The sequence below is a fragment of the Amia ocellicauda genome, chromosome 16 (genome assembly GCF_036373705.1).
Source record: "Amia ocellicauda isolate fAmiCal2 chromosome 16, fAmiCal2.hap1, whole genome shotgun sequence".
NCBI lineage: Eukaryota > Metazoa > Chordata > Actinopteri > Amiiformes > Amiidae > Amia > Amia ocellicauda.
This window is the reverse complement of record NC_089865.1, coordinates 6,237,193-6,253,630: the sequence shown is the minus strand read 5'-3', so window position 1 is coordinate 6,253,630 and position 16,438 is coordinate 6,237,193. Positions and strand designations below refer to the sequence as shown.

Here is a 16,438-nt window from a genome sequence, read left to right as displayed (position 1 = left end):
AATTTCAGGTTACTCCCCAGTACATAGTGAATCCAGTTTAGTCAGAATGCAAAAAGAAAAATGTAGTTCCACATTAATTTATAAAGCCCCATTATCCCTAACACCATAAATACAAATAATTATTGTAATAAATAAATGTAATTGACAACAAATTACAATCCTCCTCCCTTAATAAGAGGGTGGGATATTCTTTCCATAATAATGTTGTTTATTTGAAAAAAAAAATACAAACTTGGAACAGAGGGATTAAATGCATAAATAAAGGTTGTTTGAAATAGCTGCTATTACAAATTGTTATTATAAAGGGATATATTGGAAATTTGATAACCTTTACATTAGAGGGAGACAAACTTTACAGAAAATAACAATGAAAGTAGCTCCCTCTTGTGGGCCATGTAGCTATATCATTTTCAAAGAAGTAATAAAGCACTTTTTTTTATACTAGTTAGAAACAGGATCATGAAGTAAAATAAAAAAGCATTACATTTTTTTAACAAGAATTTTAAAAATATATGCCTTAAGTTAAATAAGCGAGCCCTGTGATTGCCCCCCATATTATTGTATTAGAAATTACATTTTGTAGAAAGCTAGATTCTTAAATCGGCCTTAAAAGCTAAATTACAAATATAAAAACATTTCAAATTGTTTAAAAGGCTTTTGAAAGGACAGCAGTAAAATATAATGAAAAACATAAATAAAACTGTATACAGTAGCGTAAAATTAGATCACGCAGGAAATGATTGTTATAGCTGTGTGGGAGTGCCCCTTATGTTACAACTTTTGGCCAACTCGTCCAGACACACACATTTAAAAAGACGCATGAATATGAATCTGCCCAAGTCCAAGCGAGAAACAGCCCAAATATTGTATTGTACGCAGCAAGAGTCATCAGAGTCGCCTATCCATAATGTTGAGCGAAGAAAGCACTGCATGATTCTTGTTTGACTATTTTATTTTTCATATACAGTGTATTATTATTATTATTATTATTATAATGCATGTACTTGTCTGTCGTGTGGCTCCGGGATTGACGCGCACCTTTGTGAGTCGTGGGCATCCTTGCCACCTGGGACAGCAGGCTGGCGCAGCGCACTGAAGGCAATTGCCAGTCTTGCCAGAGCCTTGCCTTGTCCTGGCAGTTGAGGGGCATGTCCACTGCTTCAGCACAGCACCAGTGCAGGGCTCTCCTTAACAAACCTGGATTTCAATTAGAGTGTGTCTGCTGCAGTCCCGGTTTTCCACTTAGCAGGTCTGTGCCGGAGAGAGACGGGGGTCTGATGCAGATGCAGTGAAGATTGCGTTGCTCTCTGATCTCCTGAGCTGTGCGCTGCTCTCTCTCCCTGCCTCATCCCCTCGCTGGATGATCACACTTCTCGCCTTGCCGTGACATATTTCGAGGGCTGCCTTTTAACTTTAAACTGCTAACGATGACTGACTCTCCAGCTCCCGATCTCTTCACTGCCCCGGACCGCAGCGTCGTGGACCCCTCGGCGCGTAACGGACAGTGTGCACCCCCAGACCCGCACCCACCCCAGAGAGGAGACCCGTTCAACATGGACCGGGATCAGGAGATGAAGATCAGCGACAGCGTGCAGTTCAGTGATGGAGTGGAGAACCGAGGTAAAAATGTTTAATTAAACAGATTATTATAATGATAAAAAGATTTAAGGCGGATAACAGGATGGGAAGGGGGCTTTATGGCGCCTGGAAAGTAGTTTAAATGATTTAAAACCAAGTGTGACCTAAATGTTTAATCTAGGACTGCACTGAAGGAAACAGCCCTGCTAACACAGTTAATAAATGATTTGTAAGGGTGTGTGTGTGTGTGTTGGGGGGGGACCTGGTGTAGATTGTCTCTCAAAGATGCGCTCCTACTTTCTGTATTAATTCTCTGCTTTTCAAAAACCAGGTGACGCAACTTTACATTGACTGAATTTACCAAAACATCCTTAAGTTGAATTGAGTCACACAAGCATTTGTATATCTGTGAAACAAACGAAATCTGTAAAAATGCATGTTTTTGAAAAGGAGGATAAACATCCAAGGGAGACTGGAATCTGCCCATCATCTGTGGCTGGATAGTTTTATTGATTGCTGCAGAGGGGTGGCCATGCAGTGCCAAGGTTGTATCGAAAAGGCTGTTTTTTGGTGCTACTGTAGATCAATTGACGAGGTTTGTGCATTTATGAGCCGCTGTCAGTTCTTCACTTAGCTGGAATCAATGGCAAATCAATCTTAAACGGCACTGTCAAGGGTCATCTTTGCAGAATTGACTGCCATTTAAAAAGGAGAGCAAAAAAAAGTCCTTGAGAACTATCCAGTACTAGGAGTGATTAAACACAGCATAGGATCACTACATCTTCCTTTTACTCTGCAAGTTAAGTCAAGAAGATTATTATTGTTTTTCCAGTACTGAATGGTAATTTAGTAGAAGTTCTTGTGTGCAGTCCTATACATTGTTGTTAAATGAATTCTAGTCTGGTTTCTACTTTAGTCTGCTTCAGTATTGCATTGCTTAAATATATGGGGGAATGACAGGAGTGCTGAAGCAGGAATGGCCACTCCCCGCTGTGGCTTCTGTGAGAGTGAATGTGCCCAGTTACTGTACCTGCTGCATTATGCAAAGTGGCTCTGCTCGCTGGCTCTTCTGAAGATGATGAAAGTGACAAGAGCAGAAATAATGAAATAGTAACAACAGGCATCAGTTGTCTATCTAAGCAACGACAGGATGTGGGTATCGGTTTCCACTGGCACGGGAGCTTTCAGGTGCAGCTGGGTTGAAGCATTACAGCATTACTGGGACAATCAGTGCCAGGTGTCCCTTGCTGCTAATCAAAAATCAACCCATTTTGGAACGTGTGGAAAATGATTTGTTATCCCACATATAAAACTTAATCTTGGGGGGGTGCCTCTGAAATCTTTAACTGATGTTTTGATATATATATATAAAAAAAAAGTAAAATCCCATTTGGTGGTTATAGGGGGTTTGAAATATTAGTTAAGTTACAAAAAATGTAAGTCTATACACAAACAAAAAGCATAACTGTTTTACTGGCCTTATCCCACCCTTTCTCCTGTGAATAAAGTTAATCAGAATGATCATTCCCCTCTTAGTCAGACTAATGGATTAAACCAATCATATGAAAACGTGGAGCAAGTCAGCAGGTTTCGCCACCACAACACAGCTCTGCCAATAACCAAGCATGTAACCCATTGACTAATTGAGCTTTCCTCATGCAATCCTTGAAAAAATGCCCCACTTAACCCTCTCCTCGGGATACAGATAAGATTCAGTTTCAGTAAATGCATGCCTATGACACAGTATCTTGTGTTTTTTAAGAGTGTTACAGCTTCATAAGGCCAATCAAGTATTAACCTGGGTGGAATCTGTTTATTTGTGTCTAATCTGTGTATGTCTAGGTTTCTGATGTAAAAGGAAAATTAATCATTAAACTGACACTTTTCCCAAGGTGTAACTTATTATTATGATTATTGTTATTGTGACTGAAGTTAACACTCTGTAAAAATACATACATACCAGAGTAACAACTTAAAATTCCACAGGGGATAACCTTTGAGACTTATGAGATGCTTAAGCTGCATACTCCAAAAGGGAAATAAGCCTTGCATTATTATGTCATATGCATTGTAAATCAAAATGCATTAAAATACCTCTACTATATAGAATTCAGCGTTTCCCAAGCCTTACTGGGAGCTTACACTTTGACTTTAATTATGTGAAAGATCAGGATTTGCTGGGACTTAGTTTGTTAACTTGAGCCATGGGTAAAAAGTCTAAGCAGAAGCTATGGATAGGAGGAAAAAACAATTAAGTACCACAAACAAGTGGTCTTAGATATACCAAACAAATAAAGATATCAATGTCATATTCTTTCAGTCATTGCAGCTGTTTCTCCTCCCTATGTCGATCAAAGGCTACGCAGGTTTTTTCCTTTTTAAAAAAAATCTCTGCAGAATAATTTGGATTCTGAACATAAATTCAAGTGCTGGGAAGAGCAGCCTTATTTTGATGCCATATGTTACAACTGTCTGTAACTGTCTGTTATTTTCTTTGCATAACGATCAATTTACTCTTATCTTGAACCTTTCCTGGGGAAAATAAGTATTGATGGTTATTCTTTAGGGTAATTCACAATACACACGGTCTGTCTAAACATTTCATTTGAAAATCATCTAACATTAATCAGATTCAGTTTGTAACCTCCTCATATAAGAAGTATGGAAATAGCCTTATATATTTGAATAATGTATTCATAGTATATTAATGTTTGAGATTAAAGTATAAGATTGAAATCATAATAATAATTACAATTGTTTTGTTCTTTAAAGCGAATACAGTCTAATTGAATGTTGCTTTGCTATTCAGAATGATATTTTTTCATTAAAATATAATGTAAAATAATCACTGATAATTGTTTTTAAAGATATGAGTCCCTGAAGAGTTCTTGAGAAAAGAAAACCAAGTTATCTACTTTGCATTTAAGGCAAACTAAATGGAGACACTTAATGGAGTATATACACTGTCAAGTGTTAAATTAATCCCCAGTTCTGAGATTTATGATTGGAAGTTATAACGGTACTGTCATATTTCTTGCCACTTTGTTTTCCAGGATGGAAAGAAATCCTAATGTATGTTTCACACATACCCACACACATATTGAATTAATTCCCATTTTTTTCTTCAAAACATGACTAATAATTCAACGCAAATCAATAATTAATTATGAAGTCAACTGTGAATATTAGAAAATAAATTATTAAAAGTGATAAATTCAATACAACAGTAACATTTACTTTCAATAGAGGCCCTACATTATGTATTGCGCCCTTTTACGCACATGATTACTGGCCAAGGACACAGAATATGAAGCCCCGGTTCTAAATACAAAGGACACATTCATTTGGAAGCTATTGAACATTTTTAGTCAAGGCACTGCTTTGAGTTATTTGAGGACAAACAAGAACTAAACTACCAAATAAAAAAATCTATAAATCAAACAAACAATGGTAAAATACTCAAAACACACCAGTATCTGTTGTTCTTCCTTTCGGTTAGTGAGCGATGCTGGCTGAGTGGACAGGCACATGGCATCAATATAATAAAGAAAGCTTTGTGGGAATTCCCCCTCCAGAAGAAGTTTAGCACGTCTTGAGTGTTGTGACCAGGCACCACACGAGGTCATATGCCACCTAGGAATGTTAATAATCCAACGAAGGGCGAGGCCAAGTCAAACTTTTGACCTACCCTACAAATCTGTACCCTTTCGCGTTTTAATGTATTGTTAGAAGCCACTTTCTACTGTTGATTAATCAAATGCAATAGGGTACAACTACCTGATTTGTGTTTTGCGGGTGGGTCAAAGTTTTGGTTTGGTTTGGTCTAGCCCTTAATTTCTTCTCGACAACTGGTACACTACTTGTTGGCCATTCCTGTTGCAGTCTCACTGCTGAGTTCAGATGATTGCTGCTCTGTCTGTTTGTATACTAGAGAGCTGCTGATTTAGGACAGATGTAATTGATATCAGTACTGTGAATGAGGAGAAAAAATCTTCCAAATATGGCTGGTATACACTCTTTTAGAACATAAACATAACATAAAAATGAAATGATAGTTGGAAAACATGTCAACATTTTTTAGACATCTGATTTATTTTAACAATGTATATAATATCATATTTTTCAAATGTTCTTACTTTTTCCTCTCCTGTTGCTCTGCTTCAGTATTAATAATTAAGCTATATCCAGTTGTTTTACAAATTATATATATCCATAATGTTTGCCAAAAAATAAGTCTATAACTTTCAATCTAGCACAATTGTACACAGAATTGTACCAATATATTACATTTAAGTAATTTAGTAAGTGGAAAAAAATACTATAAATGTAACATAGTATAAAGAAATGCAAGACTGTATGCTTTGCCAAAGTCCGATTTATTTCCTTTCTGAAGAGAAAAGTAATTTAGCTTTAGGCAGCATCTTATCTACTATGCACTTTATTGTTACATTGTAAATAAAATGTCTTTGGATTGTATTTGATGGCCAAGGCTAATAATTCTTGTTAATGGCAATTTTGCTGTAGTAAGAGAATTGCTAATTGGACATATTATCATACTAGTTGTGTACAGAGTAACCCTATGCAGCATTAATTACTTTGTGTTTATTGCTTTTGGCAGGTTTACTTGAAAGCAGCACTCGACTGAAACCTCACGAAGCCCAGAGCTATCGTAAGAAGGCATTGTGGGTGTCCTGGATCTCCATTGTTGTCACTTTAGTCCTGGCTGTGGCTGCCTTCAGTAAGTCTTTGCATTTGTTGGTTTTGCATGTCTGTGACTCTGCTGAGAATAAAAATGCAGAGTATGTACACCCTATACAAGTTGAATGTGTGCTGAGATCAATGGTTGAAAGGTGTTTGCTAGTTTTGCAAGTTAAGAAAATGACCATGGTGCATATTTGTTTACAAATCCATACTTTCATGCACTGGACATCAACTGCACTTAAGTACAGCTTGTGCTGCTGTTATGTACATATTTTGCTGTTTCATCTTATCAGAATGTATACAAAAGACACATTTGCTATGCGTGCAGACTACAAAAACACACACTTTGAGGAGAATGTGCCATAGTTGTATCAAATGTTGTTTTTTTTATACTGAAAGAGGAGATTACTAAAACAAGATGTCTACTTCATTTCCAATATATTATCATTATCATTTCCAAGATCAAAACACTTTAAATTCAAAAAGCAAAACAAAAAATAACAAGAGGATTAAATTTACTGTTGCGATATAAATGTAGTTTTCAAAAAGAAAAAAGGTCTTACATTGCTGTTCTTGTTGACGTTTGAGGTCCTGATTGCTCCTGTGTTTGTGATGACTTATCTTTATCTCGTCTGGCCTGTGAAAAGAGTATTTCTCTCAGACAGCTGTGTAATTCTGGAAAGATTTCAATGCATAAAGAAGCACCAAATTAAAATAAACCCTTGGCGATTTTGCAGACACAGAGCAGATTATGAAAATTAGGTTGAAATCTTGGAAGAAAATATCTTATGCAACCAATAATGTTGGGCTAGAAAATATATAGACAACACAGAGTAATGTTATAAGTAATACGTAATGTGTGTATCAGAGAAGTGTATTGTGCACACAGTTGCATTGACAGTGGAAATTGGATGGTTATTCTAGAAATTTAATCAAAAACAAAATGGTTCCTCGAGATATGAAATACAGCGCAACTGTGGTCTAGTGGCAGGATATGCTTTCAGTTTAAAGTAGGATGAGTTTGTAGTCATTATTTTGTTGTGGAGATGGTATGCAGGAACCTCACAGCCTTCCTGTGGTGATGTGCAGTGTTTAAAAGACGTGGGCTGAGTAGAAATGGTCTTCGTTTGCCGATGTGGTCAGATCATCTTCACTGTCCTGGTCGTGTGGAGTGGTGTAGGCTAAGGGATGAAACCATTAGCATTATTAAATCCTCTACCTGCTCAGATAGGTGTATCTTAACATCTGACTTTACATTACTATATTATTGCTGCAGATGGATTCTTTGATTTCTTTTCTAGTATTCACTCTAAATTATGTTTAGTTTTGTATTGATGAAGTGTCATATTTCTTTGTTAATCCTTGTTTGTAGTGCATTCATCCAGTCCTGCACGGCTGGGTGGATAAAGTTTACTCGAGAGCGTCTTTCTATCTACACTAAATTGTTTGCTACCCTGAGAGACATGCGGCTTGGCTGCTCCATAAATTAGTGAAACAAAGCATTTACTGTCAGTGGAGAAGTGAGCCACTGGAGATCAGTGGGGAATGTGAGACTCTGTGATGCCCAGTTGAAAGCTTGTGGCAACGAGAGGGTTTTGCATGCGTATCGCTCAGGAATATTCCAGAATCCCCTCATGACGGGGATAAAGAAAGCAAAGCCTTTTTAACTGGTATGAAGGAAGGTTCTGCGATTGTGGTTCACTGGATTAAGCTAGAAATTGAGGTGTCGATTAGGCAGAATCGAATCGTGCAGTTCATAGCATCCAAGGGGCCACTTTATTGGTTGCTCCACCTACAAAGTTTGAATACATTTGTGTATCAACTATACTTTTTTAGTGTGTTTTTTCAGTGGTTATAAACTGTAGGTTTAATCAAGACTGTGAAGAGTAATATCAAAGCTTCAGAGACCAATTTTGTTCAGTGCTTTCAGGAAACCAGCCACCCAACTAACCGTAACGGTAATGGCTTTGGTGGGTAGCAGAAAATGGCATACAATTTACATTACACGTTGTTTAAAGGCATTCTGTGTTTATAATGGATTTTATTAGCATGTTAGAAACATTAGCTGCCTCATTCAGGGTTTCATTTGGAAATGGAAGGTGAACACCTGCCTGCTGGACAAGAACTCGAAAATGCCTTTCTCTGAAATCACCTGATAAAAAATGTCCACTGCATACGTGTCTCCAAATTAGGCAGGCTTCTCTCATATTCCCCTCAGATTCACATCGCTTCCAATAACATTTTTCCACACACTTCGAGGATAGTAACAAGCTGAAATAGATGCTTTTGTAACGCACAGTTAACACAAGTGCAGTACAATGAGAGTTCCTGACGGATGCCTTCTACAAGGAAATCCAGGTTTCGGTGCAGTTGATATCTCTTCAAACCCGTGACAGATAAACCATTGTATTTGTCTATTTGATGTTTCTTTTTAGTCATTAAATTATTGTTGACACTGGATGAGCATGTCTAAGGGGTGACTGACTAGAAGCACTGACTTTTGCTAAACCAACTAGCTTGAACTATTTGAAGGATTGAATCTGTTGCCACTCTCCTGCCTGGAACAGCCAGCAGCTACAAGAGATTTTACATTAGGTGGACTGAATGTTTCTCAGGCTGTAATGCAATGGTGTAGTCAAGGGCATATGCAGGCTTATGCTGTATGCCCACGTAATTTTGGAAGATCTTGCGTATACTGTATACCCTCATATAATTTCCTATAATTCATCATGTTGTTAGTCCGCCACAAAAAGCCAGCACATCCCCAACCCCCGCCTCCATCAACGTTCAATTTAGAGTTAGAGTATACCAACTACTTCAGCTATAGCATTGCTGTAATGGTATACGAACTTGGAAAAACTAATTTAACTTAAAAATGAAAATGGTGTCATTTTGACTGAAATGCCATTTGCTATATTAGTCAAGTGGAATACTTTGAGTAATGTTAAAATTGAAGGCAAAAATTAACAACTGAAATGTAGGTAAGGATTCTGTTTTTGTGAAAATATGTGTTTGGAAGCCTGGCTGGACCAAAATAACAGAAAACAATTAACATTGCGTATAGACTTACACACACGGATACAAATGAAAGGTGCTCAGTCGATACAAAAGCATTCAAGTATGTTTTTATATACATAAATTCCCTTTCTGAAATAAGGCTTACATCTCTGTCTACCACTGTTGCCTATAATGGCGCAATCACAAAAAGAATCTGTACTGTACTAATAAATAAAGCTGATCTGAAGAAACAGGAGGATGCTGTATGTCTCCGGGGCAGTGGAGATGCACGGTGTGTAATTCTCCAGTGTATCTCTGTGTTAATAAGACACGTGGAGGCTGTGGTTGACAGGAGGCACATTCCAAGGGGGATTATTGGAGCACTGCTGAGAAGTCTGTGCCAGGCTCAACATTCATTAGATAAAGCAATTTATATAGATACTCAGCAATGCCTACTTGACTATTAATCAGTCCCGGCAATTATGCATTTCACAACAGTCTGAAACCAAGTCGCCTAAATAGAGCTGTATGTTTGGTGTATGTTTCTGATATCAGAGCCTCCTTTTATTATATCTTTTCCCCACTTTCTTTTCATCTTCCGTGACAGTCCTGTTTGCATGTTGATAATTTATTCCACAAAGCCTTTAATGTTTGTTTATATATGTATTTAGTTATTTACAGGGAATTTATACCCTGTTTGGCTGATGTGTGCACGTTGTTCACTGTCTTCACAGAGCACTATTGCAATGGAGGTTTGTGATATCCGTGGCTTTCTCCTGGTTAAATAAATTATGAAAGAATGAAAGAGACTGGAGGAGACAATGTATAAAAAAATTGACTGTCTTGAAAAAGCTGATGAATGTGTTGATTTTGTCTTGTTCTTTGGGTAAAACATACTAACATATACATTTAATTATCACATAGATTCAGTACAAAATATTTAAGATTAAATTACTATATGTATACAAACATTTATACTCAGGCTTTTACTCTATATGACATTAAACATTATACTTATTTCATTTATGTATTGCTTTTCTTTCAAATGTATTTTCAGGCTTATTTAAAAAAAAAAAATGTCAAAAGTTAATAGTTAGCATGCCAATAAAATGGCAGACCTTTTAGTTATGTGTGTAAAATGAATCGATCGTTAAGCTACTTTCTGCAAAAACAGATCTTATTTACATTTAATCTCCAAGGTATTTGAGTGACTTTATAAATTCACAATTATATATACAGACAATATTGATTGACATAATCATATCAAGGGTCTTAAAATCGCTATGCAGTAATTGAAAAGAAGATTTCTAGGAGGAACCTTTGTTTAAGGAGGCTTTTAAATACTGGATCTGTAAAGATGTTATAAATGGTGTTAAATAACAGAGCATTAATGACAAAAAGAGAACTGTTTTAATTTTCACTGCAGCTTTTAGTTGGGCTGCTTATGTTTTATTTGGTATTTCCTGATCATCCAGCTGGGTTAAGGCAATGCAGAATGTTTTCTTTTGAAAAGGCCATATGGAAACCAGTTATTTTTTCACCTCTGCCAGGTCCTATAGGATGTACACTGAAAACTAGCAAGGGGGCATTTTGGCAGGTTTCCTCGAATAGCCTTCTTTCCAATGTACTCTGTAGGAAGGTAAAAAGCCACAAATCACCCATTGGTAGAACCTGTTATAGTTTTGTATTAAGCACTGTTAAAAAAGTGTATATGTATATGGTAGTATATGTCAATTTTAAATTAATTGTGATCGATTCCAGAAGCTAGATCACGTTTATGGCACAGCTGAGTTTGGCATTTAGCACAGCCACCATTGGATTTAATCCATGGTCTTGTTGGACGGATGTTAGATCCTGTTTGGATTTCCTAGAGAGAGTTTTAAAGGAAATGTGTTCTTCAAATATGCAGTTGTGTTACTAGTTATTTTACTACCCCTCAGGCAACACATAATTACATTTAGAAAACATCTCTAAAGCCAGAACATGAGTAAGCATAACTGTCAACTTCAACGCTGTTTAAGGGGTGAGCGCATTATAGGTATGTAGTGAGGTTATTATAAGTCTGATAAAGCAGATACATTATAATTTTGAATCAAAACTCAGAGAGGAGATGGATATTTTGATATCAGATACCATACATGTTCAACATTTTCAGCACAGAGAATATGTTGGAAAAGTATCTTTCACATTGAACTGTTTGACTGCTGTTGTCTTACTTCTTTTAAAATATTCAGTATTCATTCACAACGCTGAGCTCATGATAACTCTATGGGGTTTGTGAGATTATACCTCTTTCCTCTCGCATATTCTAATCTATGCTATTGAATATGTACGAATTAAGTAAAAGTAAGTAAGAAAATAAAATGTTATCACTGCATAGCCACCAGAATATTACTTTAATCCATCAGAAGCAACAAAGGGGTCTCTGCTTTCAAATCGAGCGTTACTTCCAGTTTAAATTATTGCTGAAACCTGCTTTGCCTCAGGCTCTTAGTATGAATATTATATTTTGTTTATAAATAGAAGGACTGGAGTCTGTAGTTGGCTTCAATTCTCTGAGCGGGTATTCATTATTCTAAAAGGTAAAGCAAAACACATTCACCTACTTTGCAATTCATTTCACCTCACTTGCTATGTGACGATTTTTGTTATATGTGCTTTTCTGTACTCACCTTGAGAGAATGACAGGCAGAGAGAATAAGAAACATTTTTTTTTTTCTTGGAAGGTCAAAGACTACTGTTGTGGGAGCTTTCCATTTATTCAGCAGTTTCTTTTATGTTTTTCTGAAAACTTCATAGGGTTCTGCAGTTTTTGTAAATAAATATATATATATATATATATATATATATATATATATATATATATATATATATATATATAGAGAGAGAGAGAGAGAGAGAGAAAATACACTTTTAATGTAACAGTGTAGCCTATGATTCTTTCTATACTTAATCTTTACGCCATCTTTAATTAACATGATTTATATTTAATTTATAATTAATTTAATTATAATTATAATTATTTTTAATTTATATATGATTTGGAAACAAGTCTGATTGATTTGAGACTAATTACAAAGATGGTAAGTTATTTTTTGGGGGCTCAGATCTGAGTGTGTGTGCAGTTGAGGGACAAAATGCATGTTAATTATCTACTTATTCATGTTTAATAGTTGTGGCAAGACTGATTCACCCCCAAAGTAGAATGAATCTGACAGCAACATAAAAATCACCATCAAATTCTGTAATTCTGGACAAAGGCTTCACAGCTTTTTCTCAATACTGAATGATTTTTCTTTCTTGGTTATGGTATTTGATCAGTTGCACACTTTTTCCCCCATGAATTGTACTGTTTGGGATGTGTGATTTTTCCATTCAAGCAGGTTTTTGCATGCATAGTCCTGGATTACCGCTCTGTCAATTGGTTTACTTCTATCTGAGCTCCCAGTTGCTTAAATGAACCCTTAATTAAACTAATAATTCACTTGAACAGAATTATAATACAGTATTTTTCAGTTCTTCTAACAGTGCACGATTTCAACATGCCTTTAACCATTGATAAGAAAGTTAAAATCATCAGCAAGTATTTAGAGGGTGAAATTGGTTACAAATTCTAATTAAGCAAATGATTAGTTGAATCAAGTTTCAACTAAGTAGCTTACAGCTCACTTGGTCTAACAATCAGCAGACACAGGGACACTCCAGACACAGGGTGGAAAAAGCCTGCCCTATTGAGTTTCATTTATCAATTACTTGCTTTAATCTGCAGCCGGTTGAATACAGCACTTTGTTCTCTCAGAGTATTAAGCATACAGAGCAGAGATTAATTTTCATCGCTGTCTGGGTTCCTGCCACAACAGAAAAATGTATGACATGCTAAGCTTCGACGTATTTGTTACAAATAAATATTTTTGTAATATATTTAGTCCAGAGGCTGAAGATACATTTAGTTATAAAATCAAATCATGCAGTGAATCCTGGGGGCATTGAATGGAAACACTCCAGGTTTTTAATGGTTTTGTTATAGAGCCAATATATTTCACCTGCAGCTCCTCAAAGAGTCCCTGATAATCATTGCCAAGATTAAGGTCTATCAAGTGCAGGAATTAGACACTTATCTCGAGTATTAGGAGCAACCCAGAAGAATAATTTGGAGAAGTTATCTGTCTATTGTAGTTTCGTATATTTTACCTGTTATTAATTTCTTTGTAGTTTCATACATGGATGTTTTCAAAGTAAAGTTCACTTGTGCTTGCATTTTTGAATTCTTTGGTGTCTGTCCTTAAACCTATAAAGCCATTATAATTCCTCATCACCTACCATAAGTGGCAAACCAAAAGCTGCTTCATTTCTCTAATCTGTGAGACTTCTATTCATTTAAGAGAAAATACAATAAAACAATGGATTTGTGAAACTTGTGTTTGAGAGCTATGAATGAATCATTTTGAATTAAGTGTATTCTTTCCTCTTGCATGGGAAAGTTGCTCTGAATATGTTTTTTTTTTCTCCTTGAAGGGGGAAAATGACATTGAAATAAATTCCGGCTTGATTGTTTTGCTGCAGCAGAGTAAGAACTAAAAGCACTGAAGAAAGAGGGTGACACCTTCGCTACAATTTCCCGTGACTTTTCTTACCAATGTCTGATTGTAAGGGCTCATGCAGTAGCTTCTTAATGATTCCCTACTATTGCTTTTGTTTTAGGTTCTCTTAGTCCCTGTGCAGAAGATTTAAATAAATAGCTCACACTCTGTCTACGCAATGCATATATACACAGATTAGCTCCTCACAATTCAGAATTACATTAGCTCCTGCAGTATTTCTAAATTTTTCGGTGACCTCCAAAAGCTATTGTCTAATTGTGTTGTATAATCAATTGTGAAGTATAATCAAGTTTTGATAGGAATTGTGTGATATACTGACAACTGGTGATTTGCAACATGAACATTAATTAGAGGCAATACATTGGATTAAATGTTTGTCATACTGAACATTTAAATTATTCCACTTAATAGAGATTAAAAATAGCATGCGATTTGTGAAATTCAGTTGTGTAAATGTTTGATGTTATCAGTAGCAGGGTCTGGCTATGATCATATTGAATGGCTTATGTCCGTTTCATCTTCATACAGTACTGAAAAAGTATTTCTACTTACTATATGTTATCACAAAAGCGTTAGACAAATGTCTGGTTTGAAGTTTACCTTTGCCAAGAGCTAATGTGAGCAGAGCCATGCTTTGTCTGAAACTCTCAGTGGGAAGTACAGTATGTGTCACTCACTAGTAAAGTGCTGTTTCATGGCCAGAGAATCAACTTTAGACGACCTTAGCATAAACTAGGCCAAGTGGTTATTGATGGATTCTACACCCCCATCCCCCCCCAAAAAAACACAAAAGAAAACGATCGCCTGGATCAAAATAGACAGTGTCGTTGTTGTACCAAACCATGTATCTATTCTTGAAATTCCCGCTGATGTTTACTGAACTGTCGCTCTTCATGGTCAGAACTCACTGACCAAGGCAAAAATCAAAAGAAAGGCCATTTCGCCTTGATGGCCACATGTGACAAGTGAGCGAATTTCTCCACCGTGTCTTCAGCTGTCTTGGCATCCCAAGCAAACATGTTTTAATTTTCTTCAAGAACATTTGCAGTCTTTGGCTGGAGGGACAAGCTGACCATGGATAGAAACCCTGGGCGCCCTTTGTGAGATTTTCAGCTGTTGTGTGTTCCACCTCACGCGTGTGTGTTCTGTAATACAACCGAATTAATGGTGATGCTGAGATACAGCAGCACGATTTGTGTCGGGAGCACAAACTTAATCTTCATCTCAAGTTTTAATGGGAATGATACAGTATTGCTGCTATATATCTCTGAATTCTGGGATATTAGCATTGGCAGCAGGACTTGCTTCTATTATGATGTTAACGGCCTGGGGGGGCAGAGCGCCTTAACTGGGCGCTTCTTCTCTCTTCAGTGCCTGTTTGTGAGAAACAGCTCATAAGCCTTTGACTTACTTACTAACTTTATGGCTTAATCGTGCAAAAGAAATGCTTTTATATCGCTTTAGATAAATACTTTCATTTTTAACATCATCAAGAGCATACTCTCTTTTCATATTAAGTGTTTGACTAGCCACATTTTCTGTATAAAAAATGTTATTCTTGTCAGTAGATAGGTTCATAATGCTGCATATTGACTAAATTGTATCTTTTAAGTTTTTATGAAGTCATATAGGCTTGGCTTCATGGCAACTAACCTAGATATTTACAGTGTCAGCTTGCTACTGTAAGATGGAGATCTGTAATCTGCTCTCTTGCCTATGGACTTGGCAGCAGTTTTGGTCCATAAATAAGAGAAAATAAATTCTCACAACGCAGAACGACTTCAGCAAAAAACAATTAACAGCATCTCAGTGACACATCGTCTGCTGCAACTGCAGATTAATTTGCACTTGATTGGAAGATAACCAAGGCATAACAGCGCACCTATCTCCTTAATTAACAGAAAGAAAAAATCCTACATATGCTTTATTAAATGTTGAAGACAGATTGCTCAAAAAAAGTATAAATAAACAAACTTTTCTGATAGATTCTGTCCAGCAAGGTAAAGTGAACTGTCTCTGTCAGTCAATCAAATTATAATAATTTTTATTTTAATATGTATTTATTTATTCATTTAATATAAATTATTTTACAATTATAAGTGCATTTACTCCCCTTCTCAAACATAAAATACTGGGCGTAACCGATTTTAAGTTTTCAGATCCTACACTTTTATATGAATTTGCTTTTTTGATGCAACTCTCTGAAACCATAGATGATTGTAATACAAGCAAAGATGTTAATCTAGTTTATGATGAGCACTCAAGTTTTTTTCCTGATCTCAAAAGACTTCCAGATACTCCTTAGGCTGTGCAGTGGCCACATAAATATGCATTCATGGCTGACTTTAACAAGCACAGGAGGGTTCTTGTGACAGAGTGACGACAGTATGTGATATCCTTGAAAAGCTCACTTGATCCAAGCTTACCAATAACGTGTGACCTTTTTATGGCTAAAAGGATAAACAACGATACTGTGCCTGGGTATTAAAAATATATTAATCTCTTTCCATCTCTGCTGCAGTTAGCTGTATGTGTTTTGCTAGCTGAAGACATAAATCCTA

General features: G+C 36.3%; 1 protein-coding gene across 1 annotated transcript in view; it reads left to right on the top strand.

The window, feature by feature from the left end:
• The first annotated feature begins 1,084 nt into the window (after positions 1-1,084).
• tmem163a (transmembrane protein 163a) overlaps positions 1,085-16,438 on the top strand; it is a 50,332-nt gene continuing 34,978 nt past the window's right edge. Inside the window, exons 1-2 of the mRNA XM_066688564.1 lie at positions 1,085-1,620; positions 6,197-6,316. Coding sequence (XP_066544661.1) covers positions 1,428-1,620; positions 6,197-6,316 — 313 coding nt within the window. The 5' untranslated portion in view covers positions 1,085-1,427. The remainder of the gene's footprint in view (positions 1,621-6,196; positions 6,317-16,438) is intronic.